The sequence below is a fragment of the Phycodurus eques genome, chromosome 2 (genome assembly GCF_024500275.1).
Source record: "Phycodurus eques isolate BA_2022a chromosome 2, UOR_Pequ_1.1, whole genome shotgun sequence".
NCBI classification, from domain to species: domain Eukaryota; kingdom Metazoa; phylum Chordata; class Actinopteri; order Syngnathiformes; family Syngnathidae; genus Phycodurus; species Phycodurus eques.
The window spans coordinates 32,640,240-32,662,597 of record NC_084526.1 but is presented as its reverse complement, the minus strand read 5'-3'; the positions used below and the strand labels follow the sequence as shown (position 1 = coordinate 32,662,597).

Below are 22,358 nucleotides of genomic sequence, written 5' to 3'. Positions count from 1 at the left end.
TTCTCCGGGCACTCCGGTTTCCTCCCACATCCCAAAAACATGCATTAATTGGTGACTCTAAATTGCCCGTAGGTGTGACTGTGAGTGCGAATGGTTGTTTGTTTGTATGTGCCCTGCGATTGGCTGGCAACCAGTTCAGGGTGTACCCCGCCTCCTGCCCGATGATAGCTGGGATAGGCTCCAGCACGCCCGCGACCCTAGTGAGGAGAAGCGGCTCAGAAAATGGATGGATGATGTTCATGCTGTGGTTAAAAAAAACTGAAGTTACTCACTATTTGCTCAGTACTTAAGTAATTATTTCACTGTGTCATTTTTACTCTTACTCAAGTAATTTTTTGGAGGACTCCTTTTTACTTGAGTCACATTATTGTCAAGTAACAGTACTCTTACTTAAGTACAATATTTGGCTACTCCACTTACCTCTTGAGCGGATATCCTCTCTTGCTACTCTTACGTTTAAGCAACATTTTTGCTTATCAGATCAGCCAGTGTCGTGTTTGTTTCACTGGTCTTTTGTATTTTCGCATTGAGGTGCTGCGGGTCGTAGCCCTGGTTGTGGTACCAGTTGATCTGCTAGTACATCTTATATTAATTAGGAAACGCGGCTACAATTATCTAATTAGTTTACAGAGTTTTATGTTAATTCAAATTAACAGAAATGGCCAATAAAAACAGAAAACAATTTCCTGGAGGATGCATTTGGGATTAGCCTTTGAAGTTGGTAATAGTGAAAAATAAAGTGAAACAGACAGTGATTTTAGTCAATTCTTCTCCAGAATGAGAGTGCTTAAAGAGGAGGATGATATTCATGTGGCACAGCTTGAAGCAGGCATCAGGTGGAGATGTGCCCGGCTCAAGTTGGAGGCCAGAACGAAAAGGCCAAGGAATTATGCAAATTTAATTTTAATCTTAAATTTGTACATCAACATGTACTTGAAATAAGTTTTGTCTGTGTGAAGAATTGTATAAATTGTTTTGCCTTATTGTACTCTTCAGTCTTCCAGATTGCTTAATTTATGTTAAAATAAAAAAAGGAAAAATCTCTGCGGGGGCCCAAAGGATCCCCCGGAAACCCCCCCCACACACACACACAATGTTTTTTTGGTCACCTTTTTCATGCCCTTGATGTTTGCATGTCTGAATTTAGGTGGCTACTCATCCAACAACAATCTCACAATTCATTCTGACTAATCTTGGAGCCTCAATGCTGACTATTTGTCAACATGATAAGTCTTCGACATTGTCGCCACTTGCTTAGGGGGTACAGTGAAGACTTTGTCTCTGATCCTTGTATACACAACTCCTGATGACACTCATGAAAAGTCATCTTTTGTTCTTGGGAGTATCACTCTGTTGTCTAATAAAATTTTGCAGTAGTCAAAGAAATGGATGAATTATGCATGACGTCCTGCAAACAACGAATTGGCAGAGCATGTAAATCATCCTTCTTCCCAAACCCTGTCACTCCTCGTCCCCCTCCTCCTTGTCCTCCTAAATTCATTTGAATGTGACTGTGGAAATTGGACTGCAGAACAAACCTATCATGCAAATGTCTTGCACACAGGAACCCTCAAATTGACTCTACTGATATATAAATAAAATGCACACGAACCCACACGTTAATTTACAGACCTTCCTCCTGCTGTTTCTAAAGGGTGAGGGTTAGAGCTCCATGCATCGAAGGAAACAATGGCTTTTTACCTTTTTGTCCATGCTTTATTATAGTCAACTGACTGCATTTAATAGTGTTTATACACAAAGGACTTTACAAATACAAGTATTTATATACTGTACATATGAAAACCTCTATCATTGGACCTAAACTCAGCCTGTGAAATCAATAAAGTGGTATCCTGGTTGTTTAATAATTCCACCTTCTGACCAGTCCTCCACAATGCACCTGCTTTGACCCAAGATGCACTTTCTGAAGTACCCTCATCAGCCCGGGCTCTTAATCCACAAAGAAGATCCTTTAATCGTCATCTTTATGCTTGAACTTTTTTCTCTGCAATATTTGCAAATACAGTATTTGAATTTTTCAGTTTTTCACACACACATGCACGCACACGCACACACACACGCACATAAAAAAGAGGGGTGAAGACAAACTGGTGATACTCTTGGCAATGTTGATTTTGTTTTATTTATTTTTTTTTTTTTTAAGGCAATCCATGCACCCCACACATTGCAATTAAGTGATTGTGGTTTAATGTCAAAAGTAAGAAAATTAATTATGAACTATACATGTCGTATGAGAACACAGGAACTCTTTTGTAGACGAATAATAGACTCATAAACATATGAGTCTTAATGTGAGTAACTATTTGTCTCAAACATAATGATGGATGGGAACAGGGGAATGGGTTAAGTTAATTGACGTGGTTGCTGGTATTGAGGCTGGAACCCCCCCCCCAAAAAAACAAGCTACTTGTAGGATGCATTGTAGTGTATCACAAATTCAAAATCAAAATGTCTGTCTTCTACATTTGTTTCACACCATTCCCTCAAAATATGTGTAAGTTCTAAGTAACCAGAATGAACAAAACAAGATCCAAATGATCACTATGGAATGAATGTACGTATAACTTCGGGAGGGTGTGCTGTGTATGCAAAAAGGATGAAGTTCCAGTAAAAATGCAAAATAAACCCAAGCAGACTAAGTCATGCCTGTGGAGAGGTGTAAGTGCCCTTTAATTCTAGGAACTCAGTCGGCGTCACTGGACTTGTACATCAAGCTAATCAGCCTCCCACTGAACACACAGATTTGTAGCACATTTAACCCTGTGACCACACCAGGGTTATCAGAGCTGGCTACTCCTTCTACCCTTACTTTATCCTCTCTCAAAAAACACCAGGGTTCCATCACCATTTTATTACTGCATGAAAAGCAAATCTATATTGAGCTTCCAATGAAAGTTTACACTTGTGCTTGGTCTCACAACATGTGGCTATTGTATGATTATATTCACTGATATATTATTTATTTTGTATTTTTTTTGTACATGACCCACCTGGAGATAATCACAAGATATATATTATTTATGGATACGGACATAAAAAAATAACACCACCCACTAAAATGCCATATTTTTTACATAACAACATAAGACCAAGATAAGATTGTTCTTCTTTTGCACCTTGTTTGGGTTATAAAGTAGGGTAAAGTGACAACTGTGCAAATCATTCTAATCTCTGGCCTCAGTGGTTGTCTCATGAAATCCGTCTGATTTCATAGCCCCCTGAACATGAAAGAAATTCATGAATGACAACACCTGGAACAGAATACTAAATAAAAGGAGTTGGCAGAGGTTGGCGGGGGGTCAGAGGGAGCAGGAATGACAGAGCACACCAAAGACACCATTACACAAGACAATTACTTAATAAAAATGGATAATTGGTGTGGCAGGTCATTTACACTTGCTCTTTTTAAAACAAAGTATGACACGGTCATTCATGATTGGCGCAGGACACATGGCTGTTGCATCCATTCTATGAGTTGCTTCTCCAGCCAAGTGTATTTACTGCGACCAGCGGAGACATGTTACTCTGAAATTCAAATATAGAGTAGAGCGCTGTTTCTCAACTTTTATTGAGTCAAGACATGTATACATTAGAAAAGTCTCACGGCATTAGAAAATATCGTGGTTAATTTTACCCTCTGCCATGCAGTGAAACAGCCTTTAATTATTCTATCTGTGATTATATTAGGCTTTACATCATGAGGATTCTTTAAACCGATCACCCATCAGCGACTGGAATTCAAATTATTTTATTGTACAACCCCAATTCCAATGAAGTCGGGATGTTGTGTTAAACATAAATAAAAACAGAATACAATGATTTGCAAATCATGTTGAACCTAAATTTAATTGAATACAGTACAAAGGCAAGATATATAATGTTCAAACTGATAAACTTTAGTGTTTTTAGCAAATAATCATTAACTGAGAATTTTATGGCTGCAACGCTTTCCAAAAAAGCTGGGACAGGGGGCAAAAAAGTTGAGGAATGCTCGTCAAACACCTGTTTAGAACATCCCACAGGTGAACAGGCTAATTGGGAACCGGTGGGTGCCATGATTGGGCATAAAAGGAGCTTCCCTGAATTGCTCAGTCATTCACAAGCAAAGATGGGGCGAGGTTCACCTCTTTGTGAACTAGTGGGTGAGAAAATAGTCGAACAGTTTAAGGACAATGTTCCTCAGCATCCAATTGCAAGGAATTTAGGGATTTCATAATCTACAATCCATAATATCATCCAAAGCTTCAGAGAATCTGGAGAAATCACTGGATATAAGCGGCAAGGCCGAAAACCAACATTGAATGCCCGTGACCTTCGATCCCTCAGGCGGCACTGCATCAAAAACCGACATCAATGTGTAAAGGATATCACCACATGGGCTCAGGAACACTTCAGAAAACCAATGTCAGTAAATTCAGTTCGGCGCTACATCTGTAAGTGCGACTTGAAACTCTAATTATGCAAAGCAAAAGCCATTTACCAACAACACCCAGAAACGCCGCTGGCTTCTCTGGGACCGAGGTCATCTAAGATGGACTGATGCAAAGTGGAAAAGTGTTCTGTGGTCCAACGAGTCCACATTTCAAATGGTTTTTGGAAATTGTGGACGTCGTGTCCTCCGGACCAAAGAGGAAAACAACCATCCGGACTGTTATGGACGCAAAGTTCAAAAGCCAGCATCTGTGATGGTATGGGGCTGTGTTAGTGCCAATGGCATGGGTAACTTACACATCTGTGAAGGCACCATTAATGCTGTAAGGTACATACAGGTTTTGGAGAAACATGTGTAACACAGTGGTAAACATGACCCTGTCCCAGCTTTTTTGGAATTTGTTGCAGCCATAAAATATTAAGTGAATGATTATTTGCTAAAAACAATAGTTTATCAGTTTGAACATTAAATATCTTGTCTTTGTAGTGTATTCAATAAAATATAGGTTGAACATGATTTGCAAATCATTGTAATCTGTAACACAACGTCCCAACTTCATTTGAATTGGGGTTGTAATTAGATTACTTCACACACCAAAACTTTAGAACATGATTCGACAGAACGCCAGTACAAATGTTTGTGCTAGCACTAGCTTGCTAGGCTACATTACGTTTTGTTGTATTAAAAGTACGTGAACATACCTCATGCAAGCCTTGACTTAAAGCAGCGGTGACCACCAGCACACATGACCACCAGCACACATCCCCCCCCTCACCCCCATTTTGTTCCTATAATACACACGACGCGATGGATTGTTGTTGTTGTGGCTGTGGTAACAAGTGTATCCGGTCGCGTTTGAGTTGACAAGATAAAGCCCAGTGATTGTAAAAAACGGGATGCTGTGGTATCAGAATACAAGATTTTATTGCAGTAGTCTAACATAGTGCAATCGTGAAAGACCAAATTTGTCTTGTTTTCTGATCCACGCATGACGTGTTGTCTGTCTCAGACGTGTTGTCTGTCCACACCGCCGACATGCTTTTTTTTTTTTTTTTTTTAAATAAATTTATAAATTTTAGCTGTGGGTCGTGACCGAAAGAACAAGATCCCGGATACAAGCGGCCGAAATGAGTTTCCTCCGCAGGGTGTCCGGGCTCTCCCTTAGAGATAGGGTGAGAAGCTCGGTCATCCGGGAGGACCTCAGAGAAGAGCCGCTGCTCCTTCACATCAAGAGAAGCCAGATGAGGTGGCTGGCGCATCTGATTCAGATGCCTCCCGGACGCCTCCCTGGTGAGGTGTTCCGGGCATGTCCCACCGGGATGAGACCCCGAGGACGACCCAGGACATGCTGGAGAGACTATGTCCTTCGGCTGGCCTGGGAACACCTCGGGATCCTCCCGGAAGAGCTGGATGAAGTGGCTGGGGAGAGGGAAGTCTGGCCATCCCTGCTAAAGCTACTGCCCCCGCGACCCGACCTGGGATAAGCAGTAGAAAATGGATGGATAAATTGATTGGCTGTCAGATATTTACAGTACTACGTCAAAAGACACGCGACAAGGCTAAAAATAAACCAATTTTTGAATTCAAATATACTGTGCACGATGGCGACGAGCTGTAATGTCTTTTGCGTAGCCAATCAATGACATCATTGATCGGATCGGTGTAAAGTCTAGATTATATGTGGTTGGCATGAAAAGATGAACAATTATACATTACCGTATTTTCACGACCATAGGGTGCACCGTTTTAAAAGGCGCAGTCTCAGTTACGTGGTCTATTTCTGTATTTAACACATACATATTATTAGGCGCAGGCATGGTAAAACATACACTAGCTTAAAACATACGGTAGCATGCATGCACGCTAAAACAATGTTTTTAAAAAGGCAGCGGGAGCAAAACTGAGTTCGGTTGTACTTTATTGAAATATTTAACAATGTACCCATGTTATTTTTTGATCAATCCTCATCCATAAATCCATTAAAGTCCTCATGTTCTGTATCCGAAATGGACAGCTGGGCAAGTTCTCAATCAAACACGGCAGGTTCGAGTCAGTCTCGTTGCCGTGCGAAAGCTCGAACAAGCATCCACAATGCATTCACAAATGGTGGCGTAACTCGCCCGGCGCTCCCTCCTAGTCTTAGTAAAGCTGTGTTCGCCATCTGTCATCCATGTTTCCCACGCCGCTCACTTCACTTTGAACGCCCTGTTCACATGGATGTCCAGCGGTTTGTCAAGCCACCCAGAATGATGGCAAGCCCCGAGTTATTCTTTGCTCATTAATCCATTGCTCGAGTTGGTCTTCCAACTCAGGCCACCTCGCCTTGTTTCCACGTTTTGTTTTTCTTTTTTTTCCGCGAAAACTCAGCTTCGTCTTCTTGACTTGGCGAAGCTAGTTTTCCTGCTTCCTCCACTTGCGAACCATGGATTAGTTGATCTTGAATTCTCTCGCGGCTGCTCGGGTGTCCTTAGCCAAACCGATGTTGTTTTGCACAATGCACACCCCGGAAATGCTCCCAGTCAGTAAAACGGTAATAAAAAAATAAAATCAATAAATTAATTGAAAAAACACCCCAGCGCTGTATCCCTACTGGGGGCGTGGGTTTAGCGTCCTTCCCCTGTCCTCAGCCACGTCCGCTTTTCCTCTGTGTGTAAGCAGCGTGTCGGCAGGAAATGCTTTAAAAAAAAAAAATAATAATAAAGTCTCGCGGAGCGTTCATCACACAACAACATTTATAGATGTTGGAACTCAGTGCACACATAAGGCGCGTCGCATTATAAGGCATCCTGTCCATTTTGGAGAAAGTTCAAGACTTTTTAGTGCGCCTTATGGTCGTCAAAATACGGTATTTGTTAGTAAAGCAATTTTGAGGAGAGCAATTCATTCTCAATGGATAATTTCCCTCACCACACCTGATGGTCTTTCATGGCACACTTATATATATCGCGGCACACTGGTTAGAAAGCATAATGAAAATACAGTGTGGGATAATAAGGGCAAGCAGTTGATGCACGCCAGCATGGTTATGGACTCAGTATGCAAATTACTTGTCTTCAGGCATTTTGGTGCTCTGTGTGTATAGAGAAAAAGAGAATCATTGTTTGTAAGTGAATTTTTAAAAAAATGTAACGAGACAAAAATTCCTATTTTTACAAGGTTCACCCATCCATCCATTTTCTGCGAAAGGCAGAATACCCCTGGACTGGTCACCAGTCAATCACTGGGCACTTTTACTAGGTTGTTGTGGATTTTTTTTACCCTTGTGTGACTACTTTTAAAACAGTATTTGTATTGGCCCATATTTCCATGATTAAAACAAACCAGAGTGTGGACTAAAAGCATTTTTACTCGTGGAGGCTGCAGTTTGTATGTGTATGTGGCGCATGCACACACATACTTACTTTGTCGAAGTCACCACTGGCTAATTTAGCCAGATCCCCACCCCCAACTAGCGTTTCATCACTAAGCCACAGACTTTCACCTGTCAATTAGTGTGGCAGAATGGCGTGTGACATAGCCAAACACAAATACCCCCGCATCCATGAAGACAACTTATTATTATCAGAAACTAATGTTGGTTACATGTCATTTCAAAAATGCAAATTAAGAAAGAAATCTTGGTTTTACTTGATAATTTATGAAGACAGATTTTCTTCAACATCCCTTACACTTGGACTGCATGCTTCAAAGGTGATTAACAGTTTTCTTTGGCCCAATTGTCCTGGCGGCCTTGTCAGCACTTTGTGTTATGGAAGACTGGGTTAACACTGGCATATAAAATCACCCCCCTTCCAGAGTTCTGTGGGGCTGGCATTAAATAAAAAAAAAATAAATAAAAATAAAAAAAATAATTGTGTTAGATAAATCTACTTATTGACAGGAATTTGCATGGCTTTTTTTTTGGGGGGGGGGGCAGCTATCCCTTAGAGAAGAAGAGCGATGACATTTGGTTTTAAAATTGGTATTGTTTTGTTTATCCCGATCTTGAATTTTTGTCAATTGTGGGAATGTTGTTTGAGTTGCCTACCAACAGTGAGAGAAATTGCTTCAGCACAATAATTCTAAGCCAATTAATATTGTCTCTTAGATGGTCTACAGAGAATATTATTCAGTCTCAAAGCTCTTACTCTGTTCTTAAAGGTCCCATATTTTAGTTATTAAGACTGCCGTAGAGTGACTCTCTAACATGGATTTATTATAAAAGTGTCAATTTCATTTCAAAACACACCTTGGTTTTGTCATACGAGTGTCCAGAAAAGCCTACTGTGACAGCTACTTCTGTTTGACCTAGTTTTGTATCCGCTTTGTCCATATTTGGCTAAGACCGCCCCCTTTCCTCTGATAGTTTTCCTCCATGTAGAAGGCCCACTCGTGAGAGCACACGTGTTTGTTATGTTGACAGCGCTGGCTCAGGAGCGGAGAGGTAGGCGGAGAGCTTTGCTAGTGATGTAGATAAACTGGAGAGATTCAAATGACCTGATTTCAGGACTCTCAGCAGTAAAACATCTGGAACTCAGGAATGCGTGGATGATTTTAATTCATATTTCACGTTTACTGAGGCACCATAGAGCCATTACGTCCAAAATACTAGAAAAATTTGTTTGGTAAAATATGGCACCTTTAAACACTGCAGTTTCTGATTCCTGTAAACAGCTTGATAAACTGCCTGGTGGTCTTGTAAGTTATTTTCTCTTCTAATACAAGAGAGAACTTGTCAATGCAGCGCTAAAGTCTGAGCATCTCAATAGTTGTCCTGGTGAGACAAAATGCAGACTGCTCAGCACTGAGTCGGGGGCCGTGTTTCTTAGAAAGTGTTCATTCAGTGTAGAATGGATATTTACAGCCTCCCAGCATGATTAGCTTTCTCTTCAACTGTTCACAGGGAAGTAATCAATGGACAGAAAAGCATTTGCTTGACATTTGAGTTCTATGGCAAGGTTTTCTTTTCTCTCGTGTTCAGTTCACGTTATAATTTGACTTTGGGATATGGATTTATCGTGTAGTTTCCATCAATCTAAAAGGGTCAACATGTCGAGTCGACAAGTGGAGTAATATATGCATGTCAGTGACCCAAACCAGGATCTTGGTTGGAAGTGATTGCAACACCACCCATACCCACAATACAACTTGAGCTGTATTTGACAGTTTTGCCTTACACCACAGTAAACCTTAACCACACCGATAAACAGAATGTCAAATGAATATCTGAACATAATTACCTTTGTATGATGACCTTTGATGAAAATTTCCTCCAGGATCGATACATTTTATACCTACCTACCTTTGTAAAGGCAGAATATTTCATGCGGCTGTGATATTGGATAGCATCATATAGTGCAAATTGTCATAATAATGTGGCTTTTAGTATATGTGACATTTGCTGCAGCTGAAAAACACCCCCACATCATAATGCTGCCACCACCATGCTTCACTGTTGGGACTGTATTGGACAAGTGATGTTTTCTCCGGGCACTCCGGTTTCCTCCCACATCCCAAAAACATGCGATTGACGACTCTAAATTGCCCGTAGGTGTGAATGTCAGTGTGAATGGTGGTTCGTTTATATGTGCCCTGCGATTGGCTGGCGACCAGTTCAGGGTGTACCCCGCCTCTCGCCCGAAGATAGCTGGGATAGGCTCCAGCACACCCCAGACCGACCCTAGTGATGATAAGCGGTACAGAAAATGGATGGATGGATGGATGTTGACAGACAATCGGTTTTACCTAACGTGCGGACAGTACAAGATCAGTGTTGTACTGATATTATCGTGACTCGTCCTGAACTAAACAGTGTGTTGTCTGTCAAGAGGATGCCAAGCAGTGAAGGCCACAGCATGTCGAGTGCCAGCATACACTGCTGGCCACTCATGGAGAAAAAAACACACAAAAAAACAAATTGCAGTGGAAGCCCTCCTTAGCTGCTGAAAGCAAAATAAAAAAATCAAACTGTAACACTTCACTGGACTCCTTAACTCTGCATGTATCTCTCATTCAGAAACTGCACCCCTCAGCTACATCCACCTTGCTGTGACCATGTTTTCCTACTTTTTCATTTGTTGTAATCTCTCTTTCTGAATGTACTGTTCTGCATGTAAGCTATTGATTTGTACATTCCTCCAGTCACATCACATCCTCCTCTTCCTCCTCATCGCCCGTGCTCCGCTGGTTTTTGAATCAACTTTGAGCTCGGCCACAGACCGCTTCCCTTTGGGCTAATTGGGGAAATCAAAGTGGGTGCCATTTAAAATGGAGGGTCAATGGTTCACTGGAAAGCCATTGGAGTGTATTTCTGGATCTGGTGTAAATATTTCAGAATAATATTTTAGACTACTGAGTGCAAGGAGTCTGATGAAAAGCATGGCTTGTTATGCAGTTTTCAGTGAGCCTTTTCAGCTGTTACTTTGGGTGTCTTCATGCAGATAATCACGATAAAGGCAAAATATAGCATAGTACGAAGCATCCTTAGGTTAATGCTAACTTCAGCTGGAACACATCTCAATAGTGAAAGAAAAATTAGTTGTTCATGACGTTAGACAGCTCCTATCTTTCAGTAGACGTGTGCCATTTGGGTTAATTACCTGCTGATGAAAGAAAATGACAATGCTTCTTGAGGCTATGTAACAGTAATACACTCGTTTCTGTTGTGCAGTGTCACACTCAAGACACATAAGTACATGCCAAAAAAATCTATCACAATATCCAAACATTGCTTAAATATTTGATGCTTGAAAGAGAATTTCGAATGTAATTCAGGGAGCGGAATCTATTGGTAATACATTTGTTCAGACTGATAGTGGGAGGATAAAAGGAAGGAAGTAGATCGTGGCCCAGCGGGGAGCACTGGGAAACTGATACCTTCACTAAGAATATGCTTTGGGGCAAAAAGGCTGAAATTAGTTTTTACTTAATCATGTGGAAAAAATAGATGAGCGTACCGTGGGCAGCCCGTGAGACCTTAAGCCATCAATACTGTGAGAAAAGGAACTTGGGGCAAAGTCTTTACTTTGTTCTATTCCTCAATCTTCTTTTTCTTATCTCCAGTGAAGGCCAAAGGGAATTGCTCGGAGGTGGCAGTCTTCACATTTCAAATCTCATGGAGGACGACGCTGGCATCTACACCTGTGTGGCTGACAACACCAATGCAACAATCGAAGCACAGGCTCAACTCACTGTGCAAGGTACCCTCAACCAGCCAAATGTCACCCGACTTTCTAAATGTCATAATGATGTCATTGCCAAATTATTAGAACTAGCTTTCAGTATGATAGAGCAAATTTTTACACACAAGCTACAACAACAATAATCAACGTTGAATGTATGTCCATCAAACCTGATATTGTTGTCTTTGTAAGCCAGCACAGATACAGGTCTTGTGAAGGATCTCATTGCATTATGCAGATCTACTGTACTTACTGCTGTGGCTAGTGTGTGTATATAGTGTGCACTATACACTCCTACAGGGAGAATGATGATGGGAAATCTAAGATGAAGTAGAGGCTTGAAGGTCCTCTGTAAACTCACTTGAAAACAATGAGCAATTTTATTTTTCATTTAAATTGCGTTTTCACTAGTGGTCAAAAGGTCACCCAGCTCAGTAAGTGTGGACACAAGCAGCCTAGACTGCACTTGGCCACTGTTGACTTGGGACATAACTTTCTTGAAAGCATCAACCAAATATCACATTGGGATGCATGTCAACAAATACATGTCAGTTTTTATTCAGGACAATGATTGAAAATTGCTTGGCAGCTGAGAAACAGACGTTTTTGTTTGTTTGTTTGTTTGTTTTGTTTTTTTAAATGTTGGAGTGGGGGGACAATCAGTCCAGGTATAGTATGCACCCTCCTATCTGAAGTGATTCAACAGTTTGCTGTGAAGCAACAGTTGAATTGGGAAACATCCTGAGGCTCTCCCCCAATGTCATAGCATTTCACACAAAGCCACATCAAGCTAGGACTCCATCCCTTTGCTCCCAATTCCTTTTCCTCTCCTCTTCAACACCCTTCCATCATTTCCTGTCAGACACTGTGATTAAAGGAGACAGTAATGGAAAATTGGATCAGGTAGCTGATCTGACTTTGCTGCCTTTGAGCCTTCAGATCTGCCACTTCAATTCCTTGAAATCCCTCTTGTCTAATAGATGACCCATGACCCAGCTCCAATGTTACAGGCATGTACAGATTGATCTCCAATATATATGAAAGGCATTAATCGTTATGTTAAGTTAAAAGAGTCGCGTTCTACTGCTGTAGACACACAGAGTATATATATTTTTTTTCTTCAGACCAAATTAATGATGAAACAAGATTGTGGCATTGATTTCAGCCAGGGTACTCCTAGAAGATCAATCGATTCCCCTGCTCTTGTAAATTAAATTCATACATATTATTTTTCCAATGCTCACTTGCTGGCATTTTTATTTTATATATTTGGAAATTGATGCATTATGTTAGCTAGAGACATCTCAAGAAAACAGATTTATACTAGCAAATGGAATCTGCCTTGGTGGCTCCCTAATAAATTGAAGTCACCATCGCTGATATGCTGTCATTGAGAGAACCTTTTCTTTTTTTCAGTCACTCGTCTTGAGAAACAAAACAGCTACAAGATGAGCTTTCATAAAAATCCAAAATATATTGAGACGTATCCTTGCTCTGGTTATGTATTTAGTATTTTTTCTGTTGAAAACTGAGGTTGCTTTTTAATACACAACCAATAATCCAAGTCCTTGTGGCAATTTCTCGAAACTGTTCACTTAATATATTCTTAGTCTCTTGCAATTTATGCACAATAAATGTTTCCTTTGAGCCTGCTGCTTTTGGTGAACTCGTCTAAGTCCACTTTAGAATCCAACAAGCGTCAGCTGGTTTTTCCTCTCAGCTACTGTACACATCGATTAACATGTTTTAAAAAGGCATTTTCTGTTCTAATGGCAGGTCCTAGATACTTCTGATTTAAAAATAAGAAGAAAAAAAAATGAACACTTCAGTTGACTGGAACCATTTGTTCATTAGTCAGAGCTGACCATATAAAGGTGTGATCGAAGCAATTAGGATTGCTTGTGAAGCTTATATATTAGATAAACAAAAATGTTTATGGGCAGCTCTTTGTTTTGAGGAGTTATGCCAATTTCCCAAGTTATTAGACAATGTGGCTATGAATCATTTATCTAGTGTGACAGATTATTTGAGTTTGTGTTATTGTTTTGTAGTGACACAAATCTGTATCTCTGTTTCAGTACAACTCAAGCAGTGTGAATGTCAATATTTGGATTCCCCTACTACTTGCATCACATCTATCAGCCAAACTTTGCTGTGATTTTCCTGTGACATCTCACCCTCTGTTAGAGCTGCCATGATTAATGAGGCCTGAGGAGACATTAGCTTGTAATTATGGTCTTGCATGACGAGGACACCGCCCAACCTGTGTGCATGGGTGTGTATGCGCACGTGCAGAACAAAAATAGCTCCTACACTAATACTGTATGTAGATTTTCATTTTTCTGGTGCTAAAGGTGGCGGCACGGTGGACGACTGGTTAGAGCGTCTGCCTCACAGTTCTGAGGTCTGGGGTTCAATCCCCGACCCCGCCTGTGTGGAGTTTGCATGTTCTCCCCGTGCCTGCTTGGGTTTTCTCTGGTTTTATCCCACATCCCCAAAACATGCATAGTAGGTTAATTGAAGACTCTTAATTGCCCGTAGGTGTGAATGTGAGTGCGAATGGTTGTTTGTTTATGTGTGCCCTGCGATTGGCTGGCAACCAGTTCAGGGTGTACCCCGCCTCCTGCTTGATGATTGCTGGGATTGGCTCCAGCACTTCCGCGACCCTTGTGAGGATAAGCGGCTCAGAAAATGGATGAATGGATGGATGGATGGTGCTAAAGGTCGGTGTCCCTCATCTATCATGTCCTCCTGTTGTCATGGCATCAGTGTAATATTTTTTTCCCCATTTGTTGAGTCTGCTGTACATAGAGGAAATAGCTGTCCTCTGTAAAAGTTCCATGACTTTGCTCTGGACTGACAACTAAAATCACATAAAGCCGCAGCAGTATATTTTCCTTGTTGCGCAAATGACAGAAAAAAAAGATGAGTCTTGTTCCCCGCATTCTAAATGTTTTCATCTTACCAGACCTTACCAAGACATTTTTGGATAGTTTGGGGAAATCCATTTTCTGTTCCAACATGACTGTGTTTTATTGCACAAAGCGAGATCCACAAAGGTGTGGTTGGATGACTGATGTAGAAGAACTTGAGAGCCTTGACCTCAACTCCATTCTAAATTCTTGTGATAAATTGAGATAATAAGATTTATATACTGAGACAAATTTTCTTTGCAAGCGTCAAACCTCTCTCTTAGTCTCTTAATATTAGTACTTTAGGGATGCCTTATTTTTAAATGCAAACTTTAACATAATTAACTTTTTGGGTAGTCCTTTTAGTTTCGTGTGATAGTCTATGCTATCCATAATGATGTTCCAAAACTCTTTAACTTTAAATGGAGGAGCCCTGTTTCAGAACTTTCCATAGAGCTCTGAAAAGCAAACAAATCAGATGAAGAACTACCTCCAAAGGTACACATTTTCCATATCCTCAGTGGGTGTTATCGCTACCAGCAGGGAGGTGGCTGTGTCTGATTTTCAGCCACTGACTGGCTTGTTTTGAGTCTTGTCTCCCATTCCTTTCAGATAAAGTAATATCTACAACTCACCAGGGCCTTGTAAGTGGCATTTGTCACTGTCACAGAAGAGTTGCAGTAAACACCCGTTGTGATGCCCTGTAAAACATTAACTATGTTTGTCTTTTCTCTCCTTTATTATTCAACTTTTCCAAGGCAGCGATGTTGGAATTAGTGCTCAAATGTTTTAATTAATACAGTCAAAAGTTGACATAGTGATAATCATAGACAAGCCACAGGTTGTGTAGAGTTTCTCTTTTCCACTTACCTTACCATATACAGTTCGTGGGCTTGATTTCCGGTCAATGTCGCTTTTGTAATCACTGTGCTATTGACTGGTGGTCAGGCCAGGTTGTGGTCCACTCTGGGATATTGAATTGAATCTCCAGCTTCTCTTTACCCCTTAGCATGTTAAAAGCTATAGAAGATGGAAGGTAGGGTAGCATGCACGAGAGCATTGTTTTGCCATGACTGAATGAGGATGGATGGGAATAGACCAAACCGAACACCACCATTAAATGACAAAAAGAAAAAGTAATATTGTGGATGTATTTCATTTATTTGACAGTATGACTTATTAAATATAAACATATTTTACTGTAAGTGAAAATTCATATTTTTTTGCAGCTTGAGAGAGTAACAATGGATAGACCTCGTGACTCCATATATACAGGCAGCATAATCAACACCTAGAGTTATGTAACAAATAAAAAGCTAGTATGTAGTTCTAAATATACAGTACTTTGATTTTACAGTAGTTGTTAAGGTAGAACATTTAAAAGTGTCTGGTATAGTATTTGTTTTAAATGAGATGTGCATAATTTCAACTCACTACACAGACTTTTATACTGAGAGCAATTGAGTGTGAAAGCACTAAAGGACAAAGGTATGTTGACTGACAATATTCAACTACAAAAGCCAAAGAAAACAACATTAGATGACTGCAAAAGCCATAGATAGGGGACACAATCTTTCAAAACATTGCCTAGTAGTGCATATAATGCACACAAGTGCTCTGAGTGCAAGGAAAAAAAATCTAATCACATTTTTCTTCCAGAGGGACAGGATTTTTGTTTATCCATTTATTGCTTTTAAAGTACACACACATTCCCCTTAAAAAGTACTGGAACAGTGAATTTTTAATTGTTTTAAATTTAGCTTTATGTAGTTAGCTAGATTGAGCTGAAAAACTTTGGGTCTGACATTAAAAGATTAATATGACACAAGCGATCAACATCTCAGCTTTCAATTCTGGGTATTTACATGTGGAAAAGATACAGCTTAGCAGATAGACCCATGTGTTTAAACCCACCCATTTTTATGTGCGCAAAAGTAGTGTAACATGTGACCAAAAGTTGTTTTGTTGCTCACATTTGTCCCTATCACATGTTCCAACAATAAATGGTGCTGAATGAACTCAGTTTAAGACATCGGTTTTGCCTGTGAGTTATACACTTACTACTACTTAGAGGTGTAACCACTATAAAACCAAAAAACTGTCTGTGATTGAAAAAACAAGCAATTGATTGAAAAAACAAGCAAAAGCAAACATTTTACAAACAAACTGTAGCCAATTCTGGGACAAGGTTTTATGGACTTATGAGAACAAGATTTGAGGTGGGCTCACTAAGTTTCTTTTATGATGCATCGCATGATGGCAGCAACATGGTAAACCCAGAAGTCTCCAGAACCATGTCTGTCAATTTTAAGAAAGATGCAACCAAACTAATTGGGAAATCCTTCATCGTGCAGCGAGTTACAAACGAAAACACACTGCTAAACCAACAAAGGAGTTCATCAGGTAAAAGAAATGAAAGGTTTTACACTGGCCAAGCCAAAGCCCGGACTAACCATATAGCGCATGCATTTTAACTTCTAAAAAGCACACTGAAGGGGGTATTCTCCCAAGACAAACAACTGAAAGGCTTGATGCAGTTATTGCAAGAAATGAAATTGCAGCTAAATACTGTATTCAGTCTTTTTAAGTATGTTCTAGTAAATTTGCTTTCCTCGGTGGGGGGTGTCCCGATATGATCACGTGGTCAAAAATTGGGGTCAATCACATGATTTTCAGCTGATCGAAATCGGGTGAAAAAGATCGGTTTTATTCATTTTCTGACATTTTAAATGTTACAAAATATTACAAAGCTAATACTTTGATATTGCCAAATGGAACTGTAATAGCTTCGTTTTATATTAAACAATGTAACTTTTTGTTGTTTTGTTGCTCACTTTTCTGAAGTGTTCCTGAGCCCATGTGGTGATATCCTTTACACATTGATGTCTGTTTGTGATCCAGTGCCGCCTGAGGGATCAAAGGTCACGGGTATTCAATGTTGGTTTTCGGCCTTGCCGCTTACATGCAATGATGTCTCCAGATTCTCTCAACCTTTTGATGATGATATGGACCGGAGATTATGAAATCCCTAAATTCCTTGCAATTGTACGTTGAGGAACATTGTCCTTAAACTGGTCGACTATTTTCTCACGCACTTGTTCACAAAGAGGTGAACCTCGCCCCATCTTTGCTTGTGAATGACTGAGCAATTCAGGGAAGCTCATTTTATACCCAATAATGTCACCCACCTGTTCCCAATTGGCCTGTTCACCTGTGGGATGTTCTATACAGGTGTTTGATTAGCATTCCTCAACTTTCTCAGTCTTTTTTGCCACCTGTCCCAGCTTTTTTGGAACGTGTTGCAGCTATAAAATTCCAAGTTAATGATTATTTGCTAAAAACAATAAAATTTATCCGTTTGAACATTAAATATCTTGTCTTTGTAGTGTATTCAATTAAATATAGGTTGAACATCATTTCCAAATCATTGTATTCTGTTTTTATTTATGTTTAACACAATGTCCCAACTTCATTGGAATTGGGGTTGTAATAATAATACGGTGCACCTTATGCACCGTATCATTGGGCGCAGGCATGATAAAGCATACGCTAGCTTAAAACATGCGCTAGCTTAAAACATACGGTAGCATGCATGCTAGCGTATGTTTTTAAAAAGGCAGCGGTCGCTTCGATTGTACTTTAATGAAGTATTTAACATTGTAAACAATGGGTTTGGTTTTACTTTATTGAAGTATTTAACAATGTACTCACGTTATTTTGTTATCAATCCTCATCCACAAATCCATCAAAGTCCTCATCTTCTGTATCCAAAATGAACAGCTGGGCAAGTTCTCCATCAAATGCCATGTTCCGAAGAGAGCTTCCACAGCCTCTTAGGGGTGTCATTGTTCAAAGGTATCATTCAGGAGAAGGGTACATAAGTATTTATAAGGCATTAAATATAGCATGGGACACAGTGAAGACAGTTACCGTCAGGTGTAGAAAATATGGCGTAGTTGTATAGGGTAATAGGTTACATTAATGGTGAAAAAAAAGTTCAAATCATTTTATTTTTCATTTTGTATAACACAAAAACCTGCGACACTAGTGAGGATAAGCGATAAAGAAAATGGATGGATGGATGGATAACACAAAAACCTGACATTTTAGCAGGGGTGTGTAGGCTTTTTACATCTACTGTATACAGTATATGGAAGTTTCGCCTCACATTTGTACACAGTTTTCTCATCGGAAACTAACTAGTTTCTTCTCAGCTAGCATTTAACGGACATGCATGAGCACAGCATTTTTGCTCGGTCCAATAAGTTCCAAACGTTTGAACTCGCTAAAAGAAATGATGCATGTCTGCTCACATGAAAGAAGGAGGTGGGGGCTGGAGATGAAGCGATAGACGAGGAGTTATAGGGAGATTAAAGTGGTAGGAAAATGGGAGACAGAGTGGAAAAACAAAGATGGAGAAAGATTTTTTTTTTTTAAAACTACAGGGTACAAGTCACCATTAAAACCTGACAATGGCAAATCTCGCTGTTGGGTTTACGTTCACTCAAACGAGACTCAAACATATGTAGATTGGGTGGTTGTACAGATTGTGACAGCATGGATGCAGAAAATCTGTTCATATACATAAACAAGTAGCTCCGCAATCACCACACACAAATGTGTATGCAAATATGTAAATGAAAATCTCCCCCATACAAACAGGTGTATAGATATGGAAACAGTAGTATCAGTATCTTATGCAATTTAATATTATTCATTTTCACAGATGGCTCTACTGCCACCAACAACTTCAACTCCCACCACATTCACTTACTCAGACATGGACCTATCTTTGCTGAGGATGTTGCATTCATTTACAAAATACAGATTAATTTGATATTAAAACTGAGTCCCACCTTTCTAAACAGATTTATGTAACTTGAGATACACTTGATATACACACTCACCAGCTCAGTGGAGAAACAAACATCCAGGGCACATTATTTGCAGGTCACACATATCTAAATATACTTCCAAAGTTGCTATTGACCTGAAAATTTCACCAGATGTTAGGAACAACCCAAGTAATCCTTACATACAAAGAAAGTAGAACAAATAAGATCAGAAATGGTTTTGTCTGTAATAATGTGCAATAACACAGGGAAAAAGTATTGCACACGCCGACTGGTATTTATTTGACACTTTGTACAAAATATTTTTTTTTTGCAATGACAGCTTCAAGACGCCTCCTGTATGGAGAAACTAGTCGCATGCATTGCTCTGGTGTGATTTTGGCCCATTCCCCCACATAAGCAGTCTTCAAATCTTGAAGGTTCCTTGGGCTTATTTTTATGGACCTTGAGTTTCAGTTCTTTCCATAGATTTTTGATTGGATTCAAGTCAGGTGATTGGCTGGGGTATTCTAGCAGCTTTATTTAACTGTTTTTTCTTTGAAACCAATTGAGAGTTTCCTTGGCAGTATGTTTTGGATCATTATCCTGATGAAACAAGGGTGTTGAGTTTCGTCATCGTCATAGATGGCAGCCGTTTTTTGTCAAGAGGGTTAGTCAAGGTATATTTGCTCATTCATCCTTCCTTCAATAATGTGAAGTTTACCAGTACCATTTGCAGAAAAACAGCCCCACACCATCACGTTCCCTCCTCCTAACTTCTCTGTTGGTATGGTGTTTTTAGAATGATGTGCAGTGCCATTTCTCCTCCAAACGTGCTGTGCATTATGGCATCCAAACAGTTCAATTTTGCTCACCTCCGACCAGACTATATTCTCCTAGTATTTAACTGGCTTGTCCAAATGTTGTTCAGGAAACTTTAAACAAGCTTTGACATGCTTTTTTTTCAGCAATGGGGTCTTGCGTGGTGAGCGTGCATACAGGCCATGGCGGCGGAGTAGATTAATCACTGTTTTCCTTTTGACAACAGTACCTGGTAATTCCAGGTCTTTTTGAAGCTCTCCACAGGGGGTGCTTGGCTCTCGGACAACTCTTCTGATTATTCTTTGCACTCCTCTGTCACAAATCTTGCGACGATTCAGAAGCGTAGATATGCGCCTGTAATCAATGCCAACGTGTTTTGCATCAATTGGTTTGCGATGGTCTTGAGACAGCTCTCTGCTCTTACTCATCATGAGATGTGTCTTGACTCACACTTTGGCAATGAGACCTTTTTGTAGACCATCAATTAGGTCTGAACCAGCTGATACTCATTGGCACTGAAAAGGGCCTGGATTGCTGTTTGATTATTGATAGATTTTAGGTGTTCAATACTTTTTCCCTGTGTCATTTAACATTTTTACACACAACTTCATTTCTGAGCTTATTTGTTGTACTTTCTTTATATGTATGGATTACTTGGTTTGTTCCCAACACCTGCTGAAATCTTCAGGTCAATAGCACCTTTGGAAGTATATTTAGTGACTAAAATGGTGACGTGTTAAATACTTATTTCAGCCGCTGTATCACCATAAGAAATCCTGTTACACACTCCCAAAAAACACATGCAGAGATGTGTACAGAGCAGGATGATGCCTTTTTCTGACTGCCATGCAGCGACCTAGTCAGAAGGTATAGCCAGCATGTTTGCTTACTCCTCGTGTTACCTCCATCTAGAATGTCTTTGTCTATTCTCCCACCTTTGTAACACACTGGACATAAAACTAAAAATCCCAAAGAGATGGGGTAAGTGCTTTTTAAGATCAGCACACGGACGCAGGATATTTCGCCATGACTTTTTAGCCTTTATATTTCTTCTCATTGTTTTTTCCATCTCATACGTGAGGTTGTTTTCACAGTTTTATTGCAGAGAATTGTAGCGTGGGCCTCTCCTGTCTCTTTACATTTCCTAACAGGAAGGGTGCTGCTTATCTAATTAGCTACAGCTGTGTCAATAGGATGAGGGGGACTTGACCTCATAACCTGCTACTGTGATTAATAAAGCCAAAATCTTTCTTAATCCACCCGCATCCACTAACATCAAATCAAATTAGACATTAATAGCTATCACAGAACCGAGTGAGGCTGATGGGGAAGCATCGGTAGTCTAAGCCCAGAAATCGGTCAGTGCGGCAGCCACCTTATCAGTCAATGCTATCAAGCAGAGCTCATCCATGCACAGTGAGTCTTACGATTTCTTCTCACATGCATGTACAGTGCAGTCCAATTATATACAGAGGACGTGCTCCCTCTGACCTTGTTCCACCCCTGATTGATGAAGTGCTGCTTGGCTGCAGAAGATCAAATAACTCCTTTCTGTTCCTCATTACCAGAACCGGGAGACATATGCAAGTGTTCACCTCAGCTATGTGTCAGCATTACATGCTGACACATAGCCCTGATATTGAGGTTGCTGTTTTTTACCCATTGTGTAATAAAGAAAACATAGGCTATTGGTCATTGACATTTCCAGTGGTAGCATCTGCCCAGAAAAGTCACAGGTGCACAGTATGTGCAATTAGATTATGTAGTTATTGTTTCTTCTGCTGTCCCTTCACTGATGATTTGGCATATGAGGAGGCAGCATGATATCCTTTAGCTTTGTTCATTTTCTGACCGAAATCATAGCATGGAATCCTGGTCAGATCTGACATATCGTTTATTGAATTTCACATAATATGACAATTGCCCATGCTTCCAAATAAAATATTGTTTTGGGTCTTTCCACAGTTCCTCCCCAGTATGTGAAGAGGCCGGCCAACATTTATGCCCATGAGTCCATGGACATCGTGTTTGAGTGTGAAGTCACAGGTTCACCAGCCCCCACTGTGAAATGGGTGAAGAATGGTGATGCTGTTATTCCAAGCGATTACTTCAAAATTATTGTAAGATCATTTTCCTTTTTGGATGTTAACCTATATTTTCAAAGCTGTCAAATTAACTA

General features: G+C 40.1%; 1 protein-coding gene across 10 annotated transcripts in view; it reads left to right on the top strand.

Moving 5' to 3' along the window:
* Window positions 1–22,358, top strand: part of neo1a (neogenin 1a) — a 209,475-nt gene that overhangs the window by 125,031 nt on the left and 62,086 nt on the right. For all 10 annotated transcript variants that reach the window (XM_061670361.1, XM_061670360.1, XM_061670365.1 and 7 more), the window contains exons 5-6: window positions 11,495–11,631; window positions 22,145–22,299. In XM_061670361.1, the coding sequence (XP_061526345.1) occupies window positions 11,495–11,631; window positions 22,145–22,299 (292 nt within the window). The remainder of the gene's footprint in view (window positions 1–11,494; window positions 11,632–22,144; window positions 22,300–22,358) is intronic.